General features: G+C 37.7%; 1 protein-coding gene and 1 pseudogene across 1 annotated transcript; both read left to right on the forward strand.

Annotated features, from left to right (window-relative positions):
* The first annotated feature begins 11303 nt into the window (after positions 1-11303).
* On the forward strand, positions 11304-12979 carry LOC143266780 (uncharacterized). Its single transcript, XM_076555669.1, has one exon. It carries the CDS (start codon positions 11407-11409, stop codon positions 12721-12723), a length of 1317 nt encoding a protein of 438 aa, XP_076411784.1. The 5' UTR covers positions 11304-11406; the 3' UTR covers positions 12724-12979.
* Positions 12980-13100: 121 nt separating this feature from the next.
* Positions 13101-16292, forward strand: LOC102911847 (pre-mRNA-splicing regulator WTAP pseudogene; annotated as a pseudogene).
* Positions 16293-25543: the final 9251 nt, after the last annotated feature.

The raw sequence follows: 25543 nt of genomic DNA on the forward strand, positions 1-25543 counted from the left end.
GGCTCCAGCAAGACACTAACGAAGTCAGACATATGGTACAGAGGAGAGGTAACTGAGCCACACGACAGAACATAGATTAATAGAAACAGGTTAATTTAAATTTTAAGAGTTAGTTGGGAAGAAGCCTAAGCTAAGGTCAAGTTTTCATAATTAAAAACAAGTCTCTGTGTCATTATTTGTGAACTGGTGGCCCAAAGGAAAGTCTGACTACTACTAAATTATCTCAGTTAATCCTCTTGGAGGCTCTATTATTACCACTTTACAGATACCATAGAACACATGGAAGGTGGAGAACTCAATCCAAATCACCCAAATGAATTTTTAAGTATCATCTGAATTCCCACTTGTCTCCTGAAAATTAGGTGCTTGTATTCTTCAAATCTGTAACATATGTTATATATCATACATACAAAATAAAATACATAATTTTTAAAAGTAAAAAGATATGCAGTAAAAACATTAGGCCTTCTCCATCCTTTGATGCCAGTCTCACAGGTCCCTTCCCACTAGCATCCTGGGCTACTACTTTCTTGTATATCTCTCTAAAATTATCTGAATACTTATAGACCTATGTATGCACATGTGCTTGCAGGGTATACATACATATACATACATAGGTGGTAGTAAACAATATATTTTATTCCACCATTTACTTTGATGTTATCTTTTACATCAAGCCTACCTGGAGGTGATACAGAAAACCCTACTAGTCTTTCTCAATATACATATTCTTTCTAAAAAAAATTATTGCCTTGTCAGTGGCCACATTCTTGATTATTTCTATAAGAAACTCCACTTCCATCCAGTTGTACACCCAAATCTTCCCTTTTCTGAGTACTGCCAGTCATTCCACAATCTGTAGTATTGTGACACTCCTCTTCTTCCAGCTCATTTGCATTTGCTTCTTAATCACAATGACAGCCTCATAGGCAGAGAAAGTATTAGCGGTTATAGACAAATTTCTAAATGGTCTTATTAAATAAAAAAAAATGGAGCCAGATATAGGAGTAAAAACCTGAAAGGTCAGGGAAATAGGAATAGCCACAGCTAACCTTAACTCACCAACTCCACAGCTTCCAAAGCAGGGTGCTTCCTGTCTACCCATGCCTATACACCTTGCTGTTCTGCCACCTGATTTGCTCTCTCTGTCCAGCTACATCACTTCTGCTTCCTACTCAGCTCTGTCACTTTCTGTCTGTCTGTACAGACCTCCAGACCTCCAATGGTTAACTACTGTTGGAGTTTAAGGCATGTTCTGCCATGCCTGATTCTGTTCCCAGTGTTGCCTTAAACTCACAGAGATTCAGACAGATTCCTGCCTCCCAAGTTTTATGATTAAAGGCATGTGCTACCATTGTCTTCGATATAGTGGCTGGCTTTTTCCTCTGATCTCCAGGCAAATTTGATTGGGAGACAGTACATTGTGGGACACAATACATCACCAAAGGTGCTATTTAACTTTTTTCCTTTTTTATTTTATTTTATTTTATTTTATTTTATTTTATTTTACAATACAATTAAGTTATACATATCAGTCACGGATTCACTTGTTCTCCCCACTCACGCCCCTCTCCCCTTACCCCCAGCCCACTCCCCATTCCCACCTCCTCCAGGGCAAAGCCTCCCCAGAAGACTGAGATCAACCTGGTAGACTCAGTCCAGGCAGGTCCAGTCTCCTCCTCCTAGGCCGAGGCAAGTGACCCTGCATAAGCCCCAGGTTTCAAACAGCCAACTCATGCAATGAGCACAGGACCTGGGCCCACTGCCTGGATACCTCCCAAACAGATCAAGCCAATCAACTGTCTCACCCATTCAAGAGGACCCCTCAGCCATTGGTTCATAGTTCATGTGTTTACATTCATTTGGCTATTTGTCCCTGTGCTTTATCCAACCTTGGTCTCAACAATTCTCACTCATATAAACCCTCCTCTTTCTCACTAATTAGACTCCTGGAGCTCCACCCGGGGCCTAGCCGAGGATCTCTGCATCCAGTTCCCTCAGTCTTTGTATGGGGTTTCTAGCATGACAATTAGGGTGTTTGGCCATCCCATCACCAGAGTAGGTCAGTTCACGCTGTCTCTCAACCATTGCCAGTAGTCTATTGTGGGGGTATCCTTGTGGATTTCTGTGGGCCTCTCTAGCACTTTGCTTCTTCCTATTCTCATGTGGTCTTCATTTACCATGGTCTCCTATTCATTGTTCTCCCTCTCTGTTCTTGATCCAGCTGGGATCTCCCACTCCCCCAAGCTCTCTTTTCCTCGACCCTTGCCCTTCATTACCCCCACTCATGTCCAGGCTGTTCATGTAGATCTCATCCATTTCTCTGTCATTGGGCAATGCCCATGTCTTTCTTGGGGTCCTGTTTTCCAGGTAGCCTCCCTGGTGATGTGAATAGCAGTCCAGTCATCCTTGTTCCACATCTAGTATCCTCCTATGAGTGAGTAAATGCCATATTTGTCTTTCTGAGTCTGGGTTACCTCACTCAGGATGATTTTTTCTAGATCCATCCATTTGCCTACAAACCTCATGATGTCATTGTTTTTCTCTACTGAGTAGTATTCCATTGTGTATATGTACCACATTTTATTTATCCATTCTTCAGTTGAAGGGCATCTAGGTTGTTTCCAGGTTTTGGCTATTACAAACAATGCTGATATGAACATAGCTGAGCAAGTGCTCTTGTGGTATGATTGAGCATTCCTTGGATATATGCCCAAGAGTGGTATAGCTGGATCTTGGGGGAGATCAATTCCCAATTTTCCAAGAAAGCACCATATTGATTTCCAAAGTGGTTGTACAAGCTTGCATTCCCACCAGCAGTGGAGGAGAGTTCCCCTAGCTCCACATCCTCTCCATCATAAGGTGTCTTCAGTGTTTTTGATCTTAGCCATTCTGACAGACATAAGGTGGTATCTCAGAGTTGTTTTGATTTGCATTTACCTGATGATTAGGGATGTTGAGCAATTCCTTAAATGTCTTTCAGCCATTTGAGTTTCCTCTGTTGAGAATTCTCTGTTGAGTTCTATAGCCCATTTCTTAATTGGACTGTTGGGCATTTTGATTCATAATTTCTTGAGTTCTTTATATATTCTGGATATCAGTCCTCTGTCAGATATAGGGTTGGTGAAGACCTTTTCCCATTCTGTAGGCTGTTGCTTTGCCTTGTTGACTGTATCCTTTGCTATACAAAAGCTTCTCAGTTTCAAGAGGTCACATTGATTGATTGTTTCTCTCAGTATCTGTGCTACTGGTGTTGTATTTATGAAGTGATCTCCTATGCCAATGCATTCAAGATTACTTCCTATTTTCTCTTTTAGCAGGTTCAGAGTGGCTGGATTTATGTTGAGGTCTTTGATGCACTTGGACTTAAGTTTTGTGCACGGTGACAGATATGGATCTATTTTCAGCCTTCTACACATTAATATCCAGTTATGCCAGCACCATTTGTTGAAGATGCTTTCATTTTTCCATTGTACAATTTTGGCTTCTTTGTCAAAAATTATATGTTCATAGGTGTGCAGATTAATGTCAGGGCCTTTAATTTGGTTCCATTGGTCCACATGTCAGTTTTTATGCCAATACCAAGCTGTTTTTATTACTGTAGCTCTATAGTAGAGCTTGAAGTCAGGGATCGTGATGCCTCCAGAGGTTGTTTTATTGTACAGGATTCTTTTGGCTATCCTGGGTTTTTTGTTTTTCCATATGAAGTTGAGTATTATTCTTTCCAGGTCTGTGAAGAATTGTGTTGGTATTTTGATGAGGATTGCATTGAATCTGTAAATTGCTTTTGGTAAAATTGCCATTTTTACTGTTAGTCCTGCCTATCCATGAACATGGAAGATCTTTCCATTTTCTGACATCATCTTCAGGTTCTTTTTTCAGGGACTTAAAGTTCTTGTCATATAGGTCCTTCACTTGCTTGGTTAGTGTTACACCAAGGTATTTTATGTCATTTGTGGCTATTGTAAAGGATGATGTATCTCTGATTTCCTTCTCAGACTTTTGTCAATTGTATATAGGAGGGCTACTGATTTTTTTAGTTGATCTTGTATCCTGCTACGTTGCTGAAGGTGTTTATAAGCTGTATCAGTTCCTTGGTGTAATCTTTGGGGTCACTCAAGTATACTATCATGTCATCTGCAAGTAGGGAAAGCTTGAATTCTTCCTTTCCAATTTGTATCCCCTTAATCTCCTTATGTTGTCTTATTGCTCTGCCTAGAGCTTCAAGAACTATATTGAATAAGTTTGGGGAGAGCGGACAGCCTTGCCTCGTTCCTGATTTTAGTGGAATTGCTTTGAGTTTCTCTCCATTTAATTTGATGTTGGCTGTTGGCTTGCTGTAAATTGCCTTTATTATGTTTAGGTATGTTTCCTGTATTCCTGATAAGACCTTTATCATGAAGGGGTGTTGGATTTTGTCAAATGCTTTTTCTGCATCTAGTGAGATGATCATGTTTTTTTTTTCTTTGAGTTTGTTTATATGGTGTATTACATTGAAGGACTTTTGTATGTTGAACCACCCTTGCATCCCTGGGATGAAGCCTACTTGATCATGGTGGATAATTGTTTTGATGTGTTCTTGGAGTCTGTTTGCCAGTATTTTATTGAGTATTTTTGCATCAGTGTTCATGAGGGAGATTGGTCTGTAGTTCTCTTTCTTTGTTGTATCCTTGTTTGGTTTAGGAATCAAGGTAACTGTAGCCTCATAGAAGAAGTTTGGTAATGTTCCTTCTGTTTCTATTGTGTGGAACAATTTAGAGAGTATTGGTATTAACTCTTCTTTGAAGATCTGGTAGAATTCTGTGCTGAAATCATCTGGTCCTGGGCTTTTTTTGCTTGGGAGACTTTTAATGACTGTTTCTATTTCCTTAGGGGTTATTGGACTATTTAAATAGCTTATCTGGTCTTGATTTAACTTAGGTATGTGGTACATATCCAGAAAATTATCCATTTCTTTTACATTTTCCAGTTTTGTGGAGTAGAGGTTTTTGAAGTATGACCTGATGATTCTCTGGATTCCTCAATGTCTGTTGTTATGTCCCCCTTTTCATTTCTGATTTTGTTGATTTGGATTCTCTCTCTGTGTCTTTTGGTTAGTTTGGATAAGGACTTGTCTATCTTGTTGATTTTCTCAAAGAATCAACTCTTTGTTCTATTAATTTTTTGTATTCTCTTTGTTTCTATTTTATTGATTTCAGCTCTCACTTTGATAATTTCCTGGTGTCTATTCTTCCTGGGAGACTTTACTTCTTTTTGTTCTAGAGCTTTCAGGTGTACTGTTAAGTCACTAGTGTGAGATTTCTCCAACTTATTTATGTGGGCATTTAGTGCAATGAATTTCCCTCTTAGCACTGCTTTCATAGTGTCCCATAAGTTTGGGTATGTGGTGTCTTCATTTTCATTGATCTCTAGGAAGTCTTTAATTTCTTTCTTTATTTCTTCCTTAACCCATTGGTGATTCAGTTGAGCATTATTCAGTTTCCATGAGATTGTAGGTTTTCTGTAGTTTTTGTTGTTGTTGAAATCTAACTTTAGACCATGGTGGTCTGATAGAACACAGGAGATTATTCCAGTTGTTTTGTATCTGTTGAGATTTGCTTTGTGGCCAAGTATGTGGTCGATTTTAGAGAAGGTTTATTGGGGTGCTGAGAAGAAGGTATATTCTTTTTTTGTTAGTATGAGGTGTTCTGTAGATATCTCTTAAGTCCATTTGAGTCATGACATCAGTTAAGTCCTTTATTTCTCTGATAAGTTTCTATTTGGGGTATCTGTCCAGTGGTGAAAGTGGGGTTTTGAGGTCTCCCACTATTAATGTGTGGGGTTTTATATGTGGTTTAAACTTTAGTAATGTTTCTTTTACATATGTGGGTGCCCTTGTTTTTGGCATATAAATGATGGGAGCTCTCTTGTTCAAATGGCAACTCCAGAGCAGGATGGGAGCTCTTGTCCAGAAGGGAAGTCCTGGGCAGGATGGGAGCTGGAGGCTGGTCTATAAGTCTCAGAAAATGGCTGGGGTCTCGGGCGGATGAGCGTGGGGGCAGGGCGTGGAGATTGCAGGGTCTGCTGGGGGTCTTGGAGAAGGTGAGCCTTCCCAGTAAGGCTAGAAGGGAACCTGTCTAGTGGCCAGAACCTAGGGTCAAGTTGGGCAGGTTTCCCTGTAGTGGCTGGTGCCCAGGGATGGGGTCTAGGCTGAACCCGGACACTTACCTCTGGTCTACAAGGGAAGTCCTGGGCCCTATTTAACTTTTAAAATGTCCCAGTACTAGTCCCAAAGGTAGTTCTATGTGTTATGTTTACCATGTTTAACAATTGCAATTAAAAACTTCTCAATGTTACTTCTAAAAATTATTGAGCTACTTCTCATTTAGAAAATTTCCACCTAACTCAATATCATATATTGAATAATGGAATAATTAAAGTGAGACGGGATAGTGGTGGTGCTGAGAGAGAGAGAGAGAGAGAGAGAGAGAGAGAGAGAGAGAGAGAGAGAGAGCACATTTGATTTAAACTCTCTTGGACAGAAAGTGTGTTGATCTTATTAACAAGGCATAGTTTGTGCCCACCAGAGTGTCCTCATGTTACAGCTGATCATAGAACATTTGATGAATAAATTCTACAATAATTCAATCAAACACAACTTTTATTGACGTTATATGCAAATCATCTTACTATACTTTCACAGTGTTCTTATAAAGAATTTCAATCAGAAATCTGATATTGATGTGTTTTTCAAAAAGTTTGTGAAACAAATGTGCCTTTATAAAGATTATTCTCTTGCTGCACCTCATCCCATTCCATTGTACTGGCTAATTTCATTTTTCCTAGAATGCAATTTTTAAAAGATGTTTTAATTAGGCAAAAGTACAAATAAACTCAAAATATTGACTCATCACTGAATGAGCTCTATATAAGACATTATTGAAATGATATCAAATGACTTTGATCTTAAAATTAAGGCACAATTAGCCAAATGTGTGGCTAACATCTATAATCCAAATACTTAAAAGGCTGAGATGAAAGGACTGCAATAAGTACAAGGCTGGCCTGGGTAACAATCTGAGCTACATTGTGAGAACCTGTGTCATTTACTTCCCTAAGAAAAAGAGAGAATAAGATAAAGCTTTCATAAGTCATTTCCAATTTTTCAGCAACTTCTGCTCATCTAGTCATTTTTAAATTTTACATAAAATAAATGTTGCCACTGTATTTTATTGTATAAACATATTTCATAACTAAAAATATTAATATAAATTTGAGGAAACCTATAATGAAAATCACTTCATATTCATGTAATGGAGTACAATAATAAACATGGAAGTAATGGCAAGAATAGCCACTTCTGAAATATTTAAACACTATTAATGTTATTCTTCAGTTTTACTGTTTATGAAACAATACTGAGGCATATCTTAACTTCACAATTGGACCAATATCTATTAGGGTTGTCTCTAAAGTAATGTTCACATTCTACTTAGTTCCTATCTCCTTCTGATGAGATTATTTTTAAAAGAAGATGGTTAAAATAAGACAAAAAAAGAGAGTTTAATAGACATTTTTAATGCTTCTCCAATTGATGTTTTATAAATTTTTAACACTGTTATGGTACAAATGTAAGAAACATTTTAATAGGTAAAGCATGGTTAACATAAAACTATAGCTATTGATGCATTTGATTGAATAGTTTAGAACATTTAAAAACTAATTTCTATTTATCCTAATTGTCATTGCAGTTTAAATTCTGAACAATTTATGTTCTATTCATAATATTTAAGGAAGGATTACAAAATATTTCTCTGATAGCTTTTCCATTCAGTTAAAAAATAATTTCAGGCTGAAGAGATGGCTCCACGGTTCAGCACTTGCCACACAAATTATAGGACCAGACTTTGGATGCTCAGAATCCATGTCAGTTCTGAGTGGGCATGGTGGCCTGTGTCAGGCATTCCTGTCTTTGAAGCAGTTTTTGGTACAAGCTGACTAACAAGACTAGCCACATTGGCAAGTTCTGGCTTTGACTGAGAGACTTTGTCTCAATGAATAAGGTAGAAGCAAGCAGTAGAAAATTGTTCCAACACCAGCCTCAGACTTCGACATCCATGCACACATTCTCACCCTCACACACATGTGCCTTCCCACATACACAACACACATGTACTCATACACCAAATTCACATGAAAATGGGGAAAATGTTATCAGTCTTACATCCCACACCTCATCCAATTTCATACTTTTGCAATTTCACAATATTTGTTACTTTATGACAACTAATTAATTCATGGAATTAATTTATAGAATTTTGAGGAAATTCTACAATGAATATTTAAATTTGTATTTAGTTGTGTGTGTGTGTGTGTGTGTGTGTGTGTGTGTGTGTGTGGTTACATGTCTATATGTGTACTGTGTGAATACAGGTGCCAATTTAGGTCAGAAGACAGTGTCAGATTTCCTGGATATGGAGTTAAAAGCAATTCTGTGCCACCTAGTGTGAGTCTGGGAACTGAAACTGGGTCCTCTGTTGTAGTTACAAGCATCTTCTTGTAACCACTGATCCATCTCTCTTAGCCCCTACAATTAAGTTTATATGTAATTTAGGTGAGCATATTTTTCCATTGAATAATATGAATATATAAAGAAAAGAAGTATCTGGGTGAGGGGCCCATACCTTTAACCCGAGCACTTGGGAGTCAGAAGCAGGTTGATCTCTGTGAGCTCCAGGCCACCCTGGTCAACATTGTGAATTCCAGGACAACCGGTGCTATGTAGAGAGAGACCTAGTTTCAAAAATCTAAAACAAAGAACAAAAATAAACAAATAAAACCCAGTGTCAAAGAAAAAATTGGTGGTTCCTTATTAATCTTTTATTTTAATTGTTCAACCAATAAAATAAAAACTATCAAAGAAGAATCTAATTCATTAGAATAGGTCTGCATCTATTGTAACAGTATTCCTGATTTAATACTCATGAGTGAGCATCCTTGTCTTAGAATATCCAGACAAGTGTACTTGTGAACCAACAGGATTTCTTCCCTGAAAGATACTGTTTCAGAGTATTATTTTTCTTTCCATTATTATTTTTTATTATTTTTGTTGTTATTATGTGTAGATGTAACCATCTTGTTAAATAAGAAACACAGAGCCAAATACAGAGTTAAAAGTCAAGAGGTGAGAGCAATAGCTAAGAGCTGAGATTAAAAACCTTACCCTTCACTCCCGCTGCTGTCCTACCTCTCTGCAAGAGACCTACTCCCTGTGTGTTTGTCCTTTTTTTTGACTTTCTATTCTGCCTTCTCATTGGTTGTAAACCTAACCACATGACCTCCTCGTCACTGCCCATCTATACAGACCTCCAGGTCTTCTATGGTTGGTATTGAGATTAAAGGCGTATGTCTCCATGCTGGTGGTATCCTTGAACACAAAGAGATCTGCCTGTCATGTGGTCAGGATTAAGGGTGTGTGCTACCACTGCCAGACTTCTGCTATCGCTTGCTATTAGCTCTGACCTCCAGGCAACTTTATTTATTAACATACAGATAAAATCACATTTCAGTACAAATAAAATATCACCATAATTATGTTTTTGTTTTGTATATGGTTGTTTTATATGTCTTTTCACCACATGTGTTCCTGGCACCTACAGAGACCAGACAAGGGTATGGGAGTCTCTAGAACTTAATTTAATAGGTATTTGTGAGCTGCCAGGCAGATGGTAGGAACCAAACACAAATCTCTTGAAGAGCAACCAGTTCTCTTACCATTTAGCAATCTCTCCAGCCTCCTTCTAGATTTTTAAATTTTAATTTTTGTCTGTTTTTGTAATCATACTTGCTACTGTAAACTTGGCCATGTTTCCCAGAGACAGCAAGATTATGTGTGGGAACCAAAGACCTGTACTTAATAAGCCCTCTGGGCTCTGGGAACTCTCTAAAACTTGAACACCATGGGCATTACTAAGATATTGGGTAATGGGCTCAAATAGAGTAATTCACTTTTCTGGTTATTAGCCAAAACTTTCTAGTGAAGATTGGCTTGTGTTATAATGTAAATGGATGTGGAACCATGTAAGTAAACCAGGGAGAGGAATCATGGGTAAGAGCTGATGTACATTTCACATGTCTACATGAAGATTTCCTTTACAGTTTAAAAGCTGTGTGTCCCAAGTGTCTTTATTTTTATTGTTTTAATTTTTAATTAAAACATAATTACATTGTTTTACTCCTTCACTTTCCTCATCCACCCTCTCCCAAGTCTCCTCCCTCCAATTTCTTCCACATTCCCCATCTCACTCTCAAATTGATAGCCTCTTCATCCCTGATTTTTATTGTTACAAATATGTGTAAATATATAAACAAATATATAAATACAACCTACCAAGTATGTTTTTGTTATTTGCATGTAAATGGTTTCAGGACTGACCTCTCTGTATTGGATGATCAGTAAGGAGGCTCATCCCTGAGTAAAGCTAACTCTTCATCTCTCATCAGTCATCAGTTGCCCATTCCAGGGGTATAACCTCATGAGATTTTCCCCATTTTGTATTAGCATGTCTAATGATATGGGCATTGTTTATATCTTACTTATGCAGCCATTTTTATGAGAACCAGCAGACTTCCTGATGTTCTGGCTCTTAGATTCTTCCCAGACCTTCTTCTGCACCAAGCCCCTGTTTCATGACAGTCCCTGAGCCATAGATGTAGGAACTGTGATGTATGTAGCAAGTCTTTCTCTGTACCATCAGTTTTCAAAAATAATGACATGAAGATTTATTATTAATTATGAAAGCTTGGCCTTAACTTAGGCTTGTCCCACTAGTTCCTATAACTTAAATTAACCCATTCGTTTTAATCTATGGTCTGTCACATCACTTGTTACTTCATCTCTCATGCTCATACTGCTCATGCTGCTTTCTCTGCATCTGGCTGGAGACCCTACCTTTATTCTTCTCCTTGTCCTCTCTGCCCCTCCAAAGTCCTGTCTATCCTCTTCCTGCCTAATTATTGGCCATCCAGCTCTTTATTAAACCAATAACATATCTTCACAAGTATAAAGGAATAATCTGCAACAGATGTAGATGTACCCATTTGGGCTGGGACACCCACAATCTGTTGATTTCTGTATTTTGTCCAATGTGGTTTTCTGTGATGGTCTCACTTTACTGCAAAGAGAAACTTCTTTGATGGGCTACACTTATCTTTGGGTATAAGGATAAGACTTAGAATGTAGTAAGGAATTGGTCTAGCAAAGTGGTGGTAATAGATTCTCTTCTAAGAGTCTAGATTCATTAAAATATTTTAATTAGGGAAATTGTGCAGTGTGCTAAGGAAGGCGGAAGTTGTACTCTGTGCTATGCCTTTGGCTCCGCTGTAGGAAGCTGTGGGAAGAGCTCTGGGGAGTCCAGCAGCTGTACCATGAATGCAGTGACCTATGATGATGTGCATGTCGACTTCACTCAAGAAGAGTGGGCTTTGCTGGATCCCTCCCAAAAGAATCTCTACAAAGATGTGATGATAGAGACCTACAGGAACCTCACTACTATAGGCTACAGTTGGGAAGACAACAATATTGAAGAACATTGTCAAAGTTCTAGAAGACATGGAAGGCATGAAAGAAATCATACTGGAGTGAAATCCTGTGGATATACTCAAAGTGGTAAAGCCTTTGCATATGACAGTCATCTTCAAAGTCATGAAATAATTCCTACTGGAGAGAAACGCAATCAATGTAGTCAGTGTGGTAAAGCTTTTGCACATCATAGTTATCTCCGAATACATAAAAGAACACACACTGGAGAGAAGCCCTGTGAATGTAAGCAATGTGGTAAAACCTTTGCACATCTCAGTAGCCTCCAAAGGCATAAAATAACACATACTGGAGAGAAACCCTACAGATGTAATCAATGTGATAAAGCCTTTTCACAACCCACTACTCTCCAAATACATATAAGAACACATACTGGAGAGAAACCCTATGTATGTTATCAATGTGGTAAAGCCTTTTCACAACACAATAGTCTCCGAGTACATAAAAGAACACATACGGGAGAGAAACCCTACAAATGTAATGAATGTGGTGAAGGCTTTGCACGTCATAGTCATCTTCAAAGGCATGAAAGAATTCATCCTGGAGAAAAACCCTATGAATGTCTTCAATATGATGAAGCCTGTGCACATTTCTATGGTCATCAGCATCAAGAAAGAATTCATCCTGGAGAGAAACCCTATGAATGCACTCAATGTGGTAAAACCTTTGCCCATAACAGGCATCTACGAATGCATAAAAGAACACATTCTGCAGAGAAAACCTGCAAATGCAATCAATGTGGTAAAGCCTTTGCACATAACAGTTATCTCCAAATACATAGAAGAACACATACTGGAGAGAAACCCTATGAATGTACTGAATGTGGTAAAGCCTTTGCATGGCACACTAGTCTTCAAATACATAAAAAAACACATACTGGAGAGAAACCATATACATGTAATCAATGTGATAAAGCCTTTGCACATCACAATTATCTCCGGATACATGAAAGAACACATACTGGAGAGAAACCCTATGAATGTACTCAATGTAGTAAAGCCTTTGCACATCACAGTAGCCTTCAAATACATAAAAGAACACATACTGGAGGAAATCCTATGAATGCAAGCAATGTGGTTAAGACTTTGCACGTAACAGTAGTCTTTGAAGTCATGAGAAAAAATCATACTGGAGAAAATCCCTAAACATGTAGTCAGTGTGGTAAAGTCTTGGCACTTCATGGTAGACTTCTTACAAGAGGAAAACCTTTAATGTATAATCAGTCTGTTAAAGCCTTTGAATATCATATTAGTCTTTGAGAATCTGAAAGAATTCATACCAAAGCAGATCTGACTATAAAGGATTTGGTAAGATCTTTAGCCAACATACTTATGTTCAGTTACACAAGATAATTTATTCTGGAGAAAAAAAATCTGACAAGTGTCAACAGTCTGTTCAAGCATTATGTTTGCGCCTGTAAGCTCTGGACAGAAGCCCTATGAATTTAAACAATAAGGTAACCCTTTTAGATTTTATACTTCCCTTCAATAACAAGAAATGCCTCATGTGGGTGTAAAACTTCATGGGTATGGTTGGTCTGTGCTTTCCAAGTCTTCCGCTCTTTCCTTTTTTTTTTTTTTTTTTGACAACTACATGTAGCTGTCAGTGACAGCACCTTGCAGGCTCCCACTTGATGGTTTTCACATGGACCTTAAAGCTCTTCAGTCCCCACCCTGTCATTCCGGGAACTTGCCTACCTGATGGGAATAAGAATATTCTAAAGAGACATTTACATCTTTCCCGTTGGCTAACAACTAGTGAAACAGGGGACCCCATGAAATTTTAATTTCCCCAGGAATCTCATTCTGGGAAGAGACTGAGTCCTCCAGAAGAAAACTTTCCTGTTGAAGAAACATTTAGTCCTTATCTGAATACCTTGCACTAGAGAAAGCTGAGAATTGGGGATGGATTTAGGGATGGGAAAATTTTATTATATGGCTTGGTTAGATTACTTAGTTGTGCATATCTCTTGCCTTCTAAGGATGAATTGATTACCTTATATCTTCATAATTGTTCTAAATTGTGCATAGTGAATAAATATCATGTTTTAATTTTTAAAAAAATATTTTAATTAATTCTTTGAGAATTTCTTTTTTATTATTTTTTTTTAATTTTATAGTTTAATTTAATTTTACATATCAGCCACGGATTCCCTGTCCTCCCTCCTCCCAATCTATCCCCTATTCCCACCTCCTCCAGGGCAAGGACTCCCCTGGGGATTCAGCTCAGCCTCATAGATTCAGTCCAGGCGGGTCCAGCCTCCTCCTTCCTTCACCCAGACTGAGCAAAGTATCCCAGCATAGGCCTCAGGATCCAAAAAGCCAGCTCATGCATGAAGGATAGGTCCCGGTCCCACTGCCTGGGGGCCTCCCAAACAGTTCAAGCTAATCAACTGTCTCACTTATCCAGAGGGCCTGATCCAGTTGGGGGCTCCTCAGCTATTGGTTCATAGTTCATGTGTTTCCACTAGTTTGACTATTTGTCCCTGTGCTTTTCCAATCATGATCTCAACATCTCTCACCCATACAATCCCTCCTCTTTCTCACTGATTGGACTCCTGGAGCTCCACCAGGGGCATGGCCATGGATCTCTGCATCTGCTTCCATCAGTCATTGGATGAGAATTCTAGCACGACAGTTAGGGTGTTTGGCCATCTGATCACCAGAGTAGGTCAGTTCTGGCACTCTCTTGACCATTGTCAGTAGTCTATTGTGGAGATATCTTTTTGTATTCCTAGGGACCTCTCTAGCACTTTGCTTTATCCTATTCCCATGGGGTCTTCATTTATCATGGTCTCTCTTTTCTTGTTCTCCCTCTCTGTTCTTGATCCAGCTGGGATCTCCCGCACCTCTAAGCTCTCTTTCCCATGACCCTTGCCTTTCATTACTCCCCCTCATGTCCAGTTTGCTCATATAGATCTCATCCATTTCTCTGTCATTGGACAATCCCTGTGTCTTTCTTAGGGTCCTCTTTACTAGGTAGCCTCCCTGGAGTTGTGAGTATCAGTCTAGTCATCCTTTGTTTTAAATCTAGTATCCACCTATGAGTGAGTACATACCATGTTTGTCTTTCTGGGTTACCTCACTCAGGATGATTTTTTCTAGATCCACCCATTTGCCTGCAAACCTCATGATGTCATTGTTTTTTCTCTGCTGAGTAGTACTCCATTGTGTATATGTACCAAATTTTATTTATCTATTCTTCAGTTGAAGCATTCTTTAACCCCTCACCCAGCTCTTTTCACATTCCATCTACTTCCTTACCCACTCAAGTTTATGTTTTCATTTTTCCTATAATCCCACCAAATCAACCCCTAGAAGTGGATCCTCCTCTGTAGCATGGTAAATCTATTAGGATCCACACCCTTAAAAGAACTGAGTCTCTCTTCCCCTAAAGCTATCAATTGCACTACTTCATTAGACAAGTGTAGGACTGTATGTCCACCTCCCTTTCCCATGATGGTATTTTTTTTCACTTGATCTTGCTCAAATTTTGGTGCATGCTATCACAATTCTTGTGAGATCATATATGCAACTTCCCTGTTGTATCTGGAAAACCTTCTATTTAGTCATCAGCCTCCTATGGTTCTTACAGTCTTCCCATCTCTTTACTCATGAAGATCCCTGAGTCTTGGGAGGCCTGGAAGCCCATGTAGGGCTGAGCATGCTACCATCTCTTGTTCTTTGTACATGGGCCAATTATAATCTCTTTAATCACCTTCCACATCAAAAAGCAGCTTTTCTGACAAGAGTTGAGAGATGTAAGAATCTATGGATATAGTGATAAGCAACCAAGTGTCCATTTAATACTGTATCTATTTAATAAAATAATAGTATTAAGTTATCATCTAGGACCTTAATGCTGAGCTCACATTCATATCTACAACCAGATCTGAATATATTTTATATACAAGAGAAAGTAAGTAATGTAATAATAGGAAAGGAAGGGTTTTAAATTGTGTTGGAAGAAAAGAGAAAGAGTGGTAAAAAGAGAAGTAGAGCAGCTGAGCTTGCAGACCCCAACTGGGAAGGTAGGGGCCTCCGCCAAGGGAGGTCCTGCAGCGGCTCCTCCACAGCCCGAGCGGGCTGGCTGGCCTCCCTTCGCCTCTCCTCCTCGCTGGAGGGGTCCAGTGGGGTGACGGGAACCAATAAAGAATCTCTTCCTAAAAAGATCCGATTGAGCGAAACAGACTTAAAAGTTTTGGCACGGGATGAGTTGATTCTAAGATGGAAACAATAGGAAGCATACATTCAAGCACTGGAGAAAAGTACACAGACCTTAATTCAAACGATGTGACTGGCTTGAGGGAATCTGAAGAAAAACTAAAGCAGCAACAGCAGGAGCCTGCATGCAGAGAAAACATTCTTGTCATACGGTTAGCAACCAAGGAACAGGAGATGCAAGAGTGTACTACTCAAATCCAGTACTCAAGCAAGTCCAGCAGCCGAGTGTTGTCCAACTGTGATCAACAATGGTAGACCCAGCGATCAACTTGTTTTTCCTAAAAATGAAAGGTAAACTGGAACAGACTAAAGACAAACTGGAGCAAGCCCAAAATGAACTGAGTGTCTGGAAGTGATACTCCCCAGTCAAGACTTGCCTGACAGTCCCACCTCGAGAAAACTGTGGTGGGACAGCCAAGTACTCGTTTCCACACCAAGACTCAGACTTTTTGAGCCAAAAAAGCCACATTCTTATACTGTCAAGCTTGTAATGGTTAATGTAAAACTTACCAGATGAACCTTGTGTTTCAGCTTTTCTCTTCCCCTTCCCCTCACTTCAGAGGCCTGATGCCGACGGACTATTCCAAAGAAGAGGCCACCTCCAAAAAAATTCCCCTTCTAGAACATGAAGACACTTGAGAAGTGTTTCTGTTTGAAGAAAAATAGAGGGGAAAACAGAAGTCAAGTCTGTGGTACACTGTGTCTCCAGACAGTTTGGAGGATTGAAAACCTAGAGGTTTAAAATCATGTAAAATTACAGTAAAGTGGAATATGCATCGCTCTTAACCTTGAGCATAGTGATTTAGAGACACTGTACATCAGTTATGCCAATAAGACTATGGACTTCATGATCATTGTACTACTGGGTCAAAACTCAAATGAGGAGAATTTTGCCTTTAAAGGGCTTACATGCTAAGAACCAATTTCTAAAAAGCTGTGAGACAATGAAGTCATAACTACCAGTACAGGTAGTGCATACATTTATCCATTAGCTCTGAGCTCTATATTACATAATGAAGCCTTAAATCTATGTGGTTTCTGTCAATGGTTTGTTCTTTGAATGGTCGTGGAAACTATAAATAACCTTAATGGGAGACTGTAAAAACATGAAGGTGTGGTCTCACACTTCAGGTTTAAAGTGTTTGAAACATTCTGAGTATTCATTTCACAACTAGATTGTATAAGGTATTGGCCGTGAAGAGACTCCCTTTATTCAGTAACCCCTCATCTCACTCAGCAGTCACATGTTGAACAGTATTGTTGTTGGTGTTAAATGAGGGAATGTGTTCCTTCATTGTATTTGGGCCTTTTGTATCTAATTCTTGATATTAAATTAAATGTACCTTGAAAAAAAAGAGAGAAGTAGAAATGATGCTATAGAAACAGGAAATTTTGGTAAAATAGGTATTACACTAACATTAATCTTAAGAGAGTCTCTTGGTTGGAAATGATGCCAACCACAGCAATGAACATAGAATATAATGATCAAGCAATTCATGAAAGCATCCTTGAGACAATCTGCAAGTTTTGCTGATGATGGTTGCAGATCCCTGACATATTTAGTAAATTAAAGTCATTCCCTGAGGAGCCATAGATTCATTATCATGAATCTAGCCTATGAAAACACAGGCTGTCTAGAGTGCAATAGCCTGTTTGGTGACTACTCATGTGTGATAATTGTTTTCTAGGTGATGTAAGGACAGAAAGCCTAGTGCAATTCTGCTTCCAAGGTTGTCTCTATTGTTTTAATCTCTGGTTCACAGAAAAGAAATGAGATTCAAATAATGCTTTCTTTCCTATGCAGTGCCAGCCATGTTTGAATGCAATCTCCTTTACTCAGAATTGATATTACAACTTGGAAGTTTTCAGATTTCTCATCTGTAGGATTATGAAAGCAAAATACCATAAACCATTCGTGTACTGTACCTAATTTAAAAAACTCTGTATATTATAAGTTCCAAATTGGTTGGAGATAAGATAATTTATAAATTAATGAAAAATTATATAATTACACTGTGTGTAGCTTTATCCTGTCTTAAAAACTTCCCTCCTGGGTGGATGAGAGAAGCTGAGGAGAATCACTAGAATGTCAGGAAACTCAAAAGACTCACAAAGACCCCCCCTAAGATTACATAAGCAAGAAACAAATATCAGAGGAAAGGGGGCTATGGTCATACAACTGCTGCTTTTTGGACAGGAACTTTCACTGATACACCTCTATTAGTCCTCACTCATGCTTTGGTAAGCTTTTTGGTAAGGCAACTGCTCTTGAATCACCTAAACTTCTGTAGGCAGCTGTATCAATCACCCTGTATATAATACCTATAACATTGTTTCACCATGCTGGACTTGGATGGAATCAATTCTTTTTACTTTGTTCTCTCTATCTGTAGAGAATGGAGATAAACTCTCCTGGAAAAAAATATGCCTTAGCACCATAAAACTTCATAAAAGTACTTTTATGAAGTGATATTTAGATGTATACAAATCATTTTATATACTAATTTCTATATTCTAAAGTATGCTTCCTATGTCATTTTTATAAATAATAGTCACTTTTTCTTTTTGCACAGGAGATAAAATTCAAAGCTTTGTTCATGTTAATTTGAGCCTGTATTCTACCAATGAGCTATCCCCAGTCATAAGCACTTAATTTTATATCTTAAACACTATTTCAGGAGTTTATTCAGTTACTAATGATTTTCTAAGTTTTTCTCATGGAGTCTATTGTCTATGTGCATCTGTACTTATGTTTTAGGTTAACAAAGTCTCCATTATTCTTTTTAGGGGAGACTTAAAACAGCATGTTATGAGATGGGACATAAGATACTAGACCACCTTTGACTCACTCAATTTAATGTGTGGAGTGTTTCTTCACTGCCAGCCATCTGTTTTGAAAGACAGATGTTGAAAGACTAATGGTGCTAGACTTAAGACAGCCATTTAACCTTTCATAGTTTTCAGCTTCTGTTTGTAAAATTTTAATTTTGGAGAAACAGATGATAGATAGATGACAGAGTATGTAGATAAATGCAAACTCACAAAAAACAGTATAATGGAGAAACATATCTGGTTCTCAGCAAATATCTTCCTTCCAATGGGAATCTTATTTTCATTTCAGCTATATGCTCCTTGATTCATGAGACAAAAAGTCTAAATGGAAACAAAGGATGAGTTTTAATGCATGGCCAGTCTGGTCATGAGGAAATACCCTTCAAGTGTGGCATCATCAATACCTGCAAGTAAACACTTGAGATTTGAGGGGTGCAAAAGGACAAAAGAATATTATTATTCAGCTATAGTCTTGGAAAACAATTGCTCATATACCAAAAATTTCTCTATCTTGGTCCCACAGAAGAGAAAATTCCATGTAGATATGGATGTACCCGCAAACTGAGTCACCAGTCTCAGGACAAGGCTAAATACACATGTATGGTTAAAACATAAACAAAAAAAATGAACGTTGATTTCTTAGAATCCTGGAATGGTACACTTCCCTTTCCTAAACAGAAATGGAACAGCAGTGGATTGGGGGGTGGAAATGGGTAGGAGTTGGGGGCAAGGACTGGGAGGAAAGGAGGAAGGGGAAACTGTTGTGGAGTATTATTTTAACTAGGCAAAGATGTTATGCATTTGATTATGTTGCAGAATATTACTTTGTGTAAAAGTGTGTTACATTTGTTTCTGCTACCTTGGTTAACAATTTAAGATGTGTTAAATTTGTTTATTCTGTATTTGTTGTAAGGATGTGTTGCTGTTTTACCTTGCCTGCCTAAGGCACTTGATAGTCTAATAAAAAGCTGACAGCCAATAGCTAGGCAGAGGAGAAATAGGCAGGGCTGGCAGGCAAAGAGAATAAGTAGGGGGAGAAATCTAGGCTCAAGAGAGAAGAAGGAGAAGAGAATGAGAGTGAAAGAGATGGACATGCCCAGAGCTGGAAGCCTGCAGCCACCAGCCAGCCAGCCATGTAGATAGCAGGAAAGTAAGACATACAGAAAATAAGAAAGGTAAAAAAGTCCCAAACAAAACATAATGAAGAGAAACAGAATAAGTAATAAGAGCTAGCAAGAAATGAGTCTAAGCTAAGGCCAAGAATTCAAAACTAATAACAAGTATTTGTGTCATGATTTGGGAGCTGGTTGGTGGCCCTAAAAGAAAAAGCCTGCTACAGGGAACTGCCATTGGGATGTAAATATATCCTGGAAGCCAAAAGTTTGGCATGAATCCCATTTGAAGAGAACTGTATTTTATTTTTCCCCATAGCCTCAAAAGTTGTTCACTTTCTTGATAATCCAGGTTGGTCACAGAAATTATCCCCTTGTGCTTGTAGGACTAAAGTCCAAATTGTCTTCCTGATTATGGTAAGCTATGGTTACTTCACCTTCTATTCTGGTTTCCTATGATACTAGAGAGCTAGATTGTTTTACTATGCATTTTATAGATAGAGCTCCTGAAATAAGTTCTTAGCTAGATAAAAGATGTAATAAAGCAAGGTATAACTTTTAGACTGACTTAAATGGGAAGAAAAGCAGCGCAGAATCATAGGCCTATATGTGTCCCATGCACATCCTACATCAGGTAGCAGATAGAACATGGAATCCTGACCCCATGTTTTCTTGATGTTTGCTTTTATTTAAGCTTTTTCTGTGATATTCTACTGGGATTCAGGTTAGTATCCCCAATGAAGGAATGTCTTCCCAAACTCTTCCATGAGCAATTTTCTGTTATATATCTATGTTCTGTTACACACAGACTCTTGATGCTACAACATAAAATACCTTTTTATTTTATAATTTTTGCTAGTTATATATTTTGTTAAAATTCATTTAGATAGTATGTAAAATGTAAAATTTACACATATGAATAAAGTAGTATATGATACCTTAATACATGTTAAATTATGTAATGGTTAAATGATGTCACATACATACATATCATCAAATATTTTGTGGTAGACACATTCAAAAGTACTGAAAATGTTTTAACTTCAGTTTGAAGAAACAAAATCTCCTCATATACTTCTATCACAATCATAATAACTGAAAACTAACTCTTAAATGACTTGCATGTTATCCGGTAAAAGATGGGTAACTGAGATTGAATAGTGAAAAAAATTAGGCATAAGACTAATAAGTAGTGATTCACTGAAATAAAAAGAGATATTAGAGCACAAATGTAGGACATGTTAAAACACATTAAAAGGACATGTTAAAAATTTCAATTTGTATTTATTTTTTACATTTTTACCTCCATTCTTTTATAAAACAACAAAACATAGCAATTAAAATATAATAAGATAAAATAAAAATGATCAAGTCAAAGTTGGACAAAGTAAACCAATAGAAGAAAAAGAACCCCAAGAGAAGATACAAGAATCAGAGAACCACTCATTCACACATTCGTAAGTCCCATAAGAATACTAAACTGAAAATTATAATATATATGCAGAGCATCTGGTGCAGACTTGTGTAGACCTTGTGACTGCAACTTCAGTCTCTATGAGTTCATATGAGCTTTGTTTAAGTGATTTAGAGGACCTTGTTATGCTGATATCCTCCATCCTCTCTGATACCTACACCCATCTGACTCCTCTTCCTAGAGATTCTCTGAGCTCTAAAGGGAGAGATTTCATGGAAATAGACCATTTAGAGCTGTAGTTCCAAGCTCTCTCTCTCTCTCTCTCTCTCTCTCTCTCTCTCTCTCTCTCTCTCTCTCTCTCTCTCTCTCTCCAAAATGTTTGGCTGTGGATCTCTACATTTGTTCCCTACTGCAGCAGGAGGAAACTTCTCTGATAGCTGCAAAATGCTCAAATCTATGAATATAGCAGAATATAATTATGGGTTATTTTATTGTTATTACTTTTATAGATTAGTAGTATTTGGTTTTACCCTAGGTCTCTGGAATATCTAGTCATTGATTATTTGTCATCCAGCAGTGTTGAGTATGGATTTCACCTCTTGGAGTGGGTCTTAAGTCAAACCAGACAATGAATGGTTATTCCCACCAGCTTTGTGCCACAATTGTCCTAGCATATTTTACAGGCAAGGGTGGTAGGTATGGATCTACTTTTATTCTTCTAACACAGTAGGAGGTCTCACCATTTTTGGTCTCAAGTTATACTTTAAAGCTATAATGATAAAAAAAAAACCCAACATGATATTAGCATAAAATAGGCTGAACAATGGAATCAAACCCCACATGTCTATGGACAACTTATTTTTGTTAAAGCAGCCAAAAATATACACTGGAAAAAATAGTGTCATCAGTAAATGGTGTTGGTCAAATTGTATGGCTGCATGTAGAAAAATGCAAGAAGATCCAATATGCCAATTTCTTATGTTGTCAATATGGTTACCTTTCTCTTCTGCTCTTTTATAGAACCCTATTTAGTACCAATGTATAACAGAGAAACTATATCACATTTCACTTATCCATTCTTCTGTTGAGGGAAATGTAGGATATTTCCAATTTCTGGATTTTATGGAGAGAGCAGCAATGAACATGGATTAACAAGTGTCCTGGTGGTAGGATGAAACATCCTTTTTCTATTTGCCCAAGAATGATATCACTGGATCTTGAGGTAGATTGATTCCCAACTTGCTAAGAAATCATACTGATTCTCATAGTAGCTGAACAAGTTAGGACTACCATCAGCAACAGGGGGAAGTTTCCCTTGCTCCACATTCTCACCAGCATGAATTATTACTTGTATTATTTATCTTAGCCATTCTGACATGTATAAGATGGAATCTTTATTATTTGCATCTCCATGATGGCTAAGGATGTTGAACATTTTTTTAAACAAAAACACCTGAATTTTAATTCTTTTTTTTTACTTAATTTTATTTTACTTTACAATGTAATTTAGTTCTATCTACATATTGGCCATGGATTCCCTTGTTCTCCCCCCTCCTGGCCCCCTCCCCTTCCCCCCAGCCCACTCCCCATTCCCACCTCCTCCAGGGCAAAGCCTCCCCAGAAGACTGAGATCAACCTGCTAGACTCAGTCCAGGCAGGTCCAGTCCCCTACTCCCAGGCTGAGCCAAGCATCCCTGCATAAGCCCCAGGTTTCAAACAGCCAACTCAGGCACTAAGCACAGGACCCAGTCCCACTGCCAGGATGTTGAAATTTTTTTATTAAGTGTCTCTCAGCCATTTGAGTTTCCTTTATTGAGAATTCTATGTTTATATCTGTACCCCATTTTTAATTGGTTTGTTTGGTTTTTTGATGCCTGGTTTCTTGAGTTCTTCCTATGTTTTGTGTACTATTTCTCTATCAGATATAGAGTAGGTACAAAAATTCTTTTCCCATTCTGTAGACTTGTGCCTTGTCCTAATGACAGTGTCCTTTACTTTACAAAAATTTTTCAGCTTCAGGAGGTCTGATTTATTAACTTTTGATATTAGTGCTTGTGCTAATAATGTTCAGGAAGTCTTTTCCTGTGTCAACAAGTTCAAGACTGTTCCCTTTTTCTATTCTAACTGGTTCACTGTATCTGGTTTTATGTTGACTTTTTTTTTTATCAATTTGAACTTGAGTTTTGTGCAGAGTAATCAGTATGGATCTGTGTGTATTATTCTCCATGCAGCCATCCAGTTTGATCAGTGCCACTTGTTGAAGATGTTTTCTTTTTCCTAGTGTGCATTTCTGGCTTCTTTATTTAAAAGAATCAGGTGTCCATAGGTAAATGAATTTATACTTAGGCCTTCAATTTGATGGCATTTATCAATCTGTCTGTATTTATATCAATACCATAATGTTTTTATTACTATAGTTCTGTATTACAACTAGAAATTGGGAATAGTGAGACCTCCAGCAGTTCTTTTATTGTACATGGTTATTTAAACTGTCCTGGGATTTTTGTTTTTCCATATGAAATTTAGAATTTTCTTTCAAGATCTGTGAAGAATGTGTTGGAATGTCATGGGGATTGCAGTGAATCTGTAGGTTGCTTTTGACCACTTTTACTATGCCAAGCCTACCAATCTATGAGCATGGGAGATTCTTACATCTTCTAATATCTTTTTCAATTTCTTTCCTCAAAGAGTTGACATTTTTATTATATATGTCTTTAACTTGCTTGATTAGAGTTACCCCAAAATATTTGAGGCTATTGTGAAAGCTGTTGTTTGCTAATAAAGATACTTTGATTTCTTCCTTTCCAATTTGTATCCCCTTGTTCTCCTTCGTCTTATTATGCTAGCTAAGACTTCATGTACTAAACTGAATAGCTATGTAGAAAGTGGACAGCCTTGTGTTGTTCCTCATTTAAGTGAAATTTTATTGAATTTCTCTCCACTAAATTTGATATTGGCTATAGGTATAGTGTAAATTTTCTCTATTATGGTTATGTGTGACCTTTATATCATTAATTTTTTCAGAACTTTTATCATGAAAAAGTGTTAGATTTTGTCAAAATCTGCCTGTAATGAGATGATCATGTTTTCTTTTTCCTTTCAGTTTGTTTATATGATGGATTATATTCATTGGTTTTTGCATCTCTGGGATGAAGCATACATGAGCATGGTGGGTGACCTTTTTGTGTATTCATGGATTTAGTTTGCAAGTATTTTATTGAGTGTTTTGGGGCTTATATTTATAAAGGAAATTGGTGTGAAATTCTCTTTTGTTGTTGAGTATTTATGTGGTTTGGGTATCAGGGTAATTGTAGCCTCATAAAATGAACTGGACAATGTTACTTCTGTTCCTGTTTTGTGGAATGATTTAAGGAGTAGTGGCATTAATTTTCTTTGAAATGTGATAGAATTCTGGGCTAAAACCATCTGGTCCTCGCTTTTTTGGTTGGGAAACTTTTAATGACTGATTCTATTTTACATGGAATTATAGGTCTGTTTAATTGCTTATTTGATCTTGATTTAATTTTGTTAAGTGGTATCCATTTCTTTTATATTTTAGAATTTGGTGGAGTACAAATTTTTAAAATATATCTTTCTGATATTCTTTGGATTTCTTGGTGTCTCTTGTTATGCCACCTCCTTTTTATTTCTGAGTTTGATGATTTGGATATTCTCTCTGCCTTTTAGTTAATTTGGATAAGGGTTTGTCATCTTTTTGATTTTCTGAAAAAAAAGAAAGAAAGAAAATTTCTCTATGATTTTGTTGAAAATATTTTCTGGGACTTTGAGTTGGAATTCTTCACTTTCTTTTATTCCATTATTCTTAGTTTCGGTCTTTTCATAGTGTCTCAGTTTTCCTGGTTGTTTTATGTCAGAAGTGTTTTAGATTTAACATTTTCTTTGACCAATATATCCATTTATTCTATAATATCTTCAATGTCTGAGATTCTCTCTTGTGGGGTACCAGCCTCCACAATTATTTACCCCAGGAACTCTTGAGGAATGAAGCATAAGAGACTTAGTTAGAAACAAAGAGGGGGTAGAAAAAAGAAAGAAAACACAAGATAGACTTAGGTGGGCCTGGATCCTTATCCACAGGCCCAGAGCATTATTCCAAAGGTCTATTTATAACAATGCCAAGAGGTGGAGCAAAAGTCCTCCCCCTTGCTAGTTACAAAATGCCTGCACTCAGGCCTGTGGTCCAATCATCCTCTCCATGCAGACCTGCTGGGTAAAGCCACTAGGAAACCAGAAAATGGGCTACAACACTCTCTTCCATCTCTTGTATTCTGTTGTTGAAGCTTGACTCTGTAGCTCCCCTTCAAATTCTTAAATTTTTTCATTTCCAGAATTCCCACAGTTTGTGTATTCTATTTCTATTTTC

The sequence above is a fragment of the Peromyscus maniculatus genome, chromosome 19 (genome assembly GCF_049852395.1).
Source record: "Peromyscus maniculatus bairdii isolate BWxNUB_F1_BW_parent chromosome 19, HU_Pman_BW_mat_3.1, whole genome shotgun sequence".
NCBI lineage: Eukaryota > Metazoa > Chordata > Mammalia > Rodentia > Cricetidae > Peromyscus > Peromyscus maniculatus.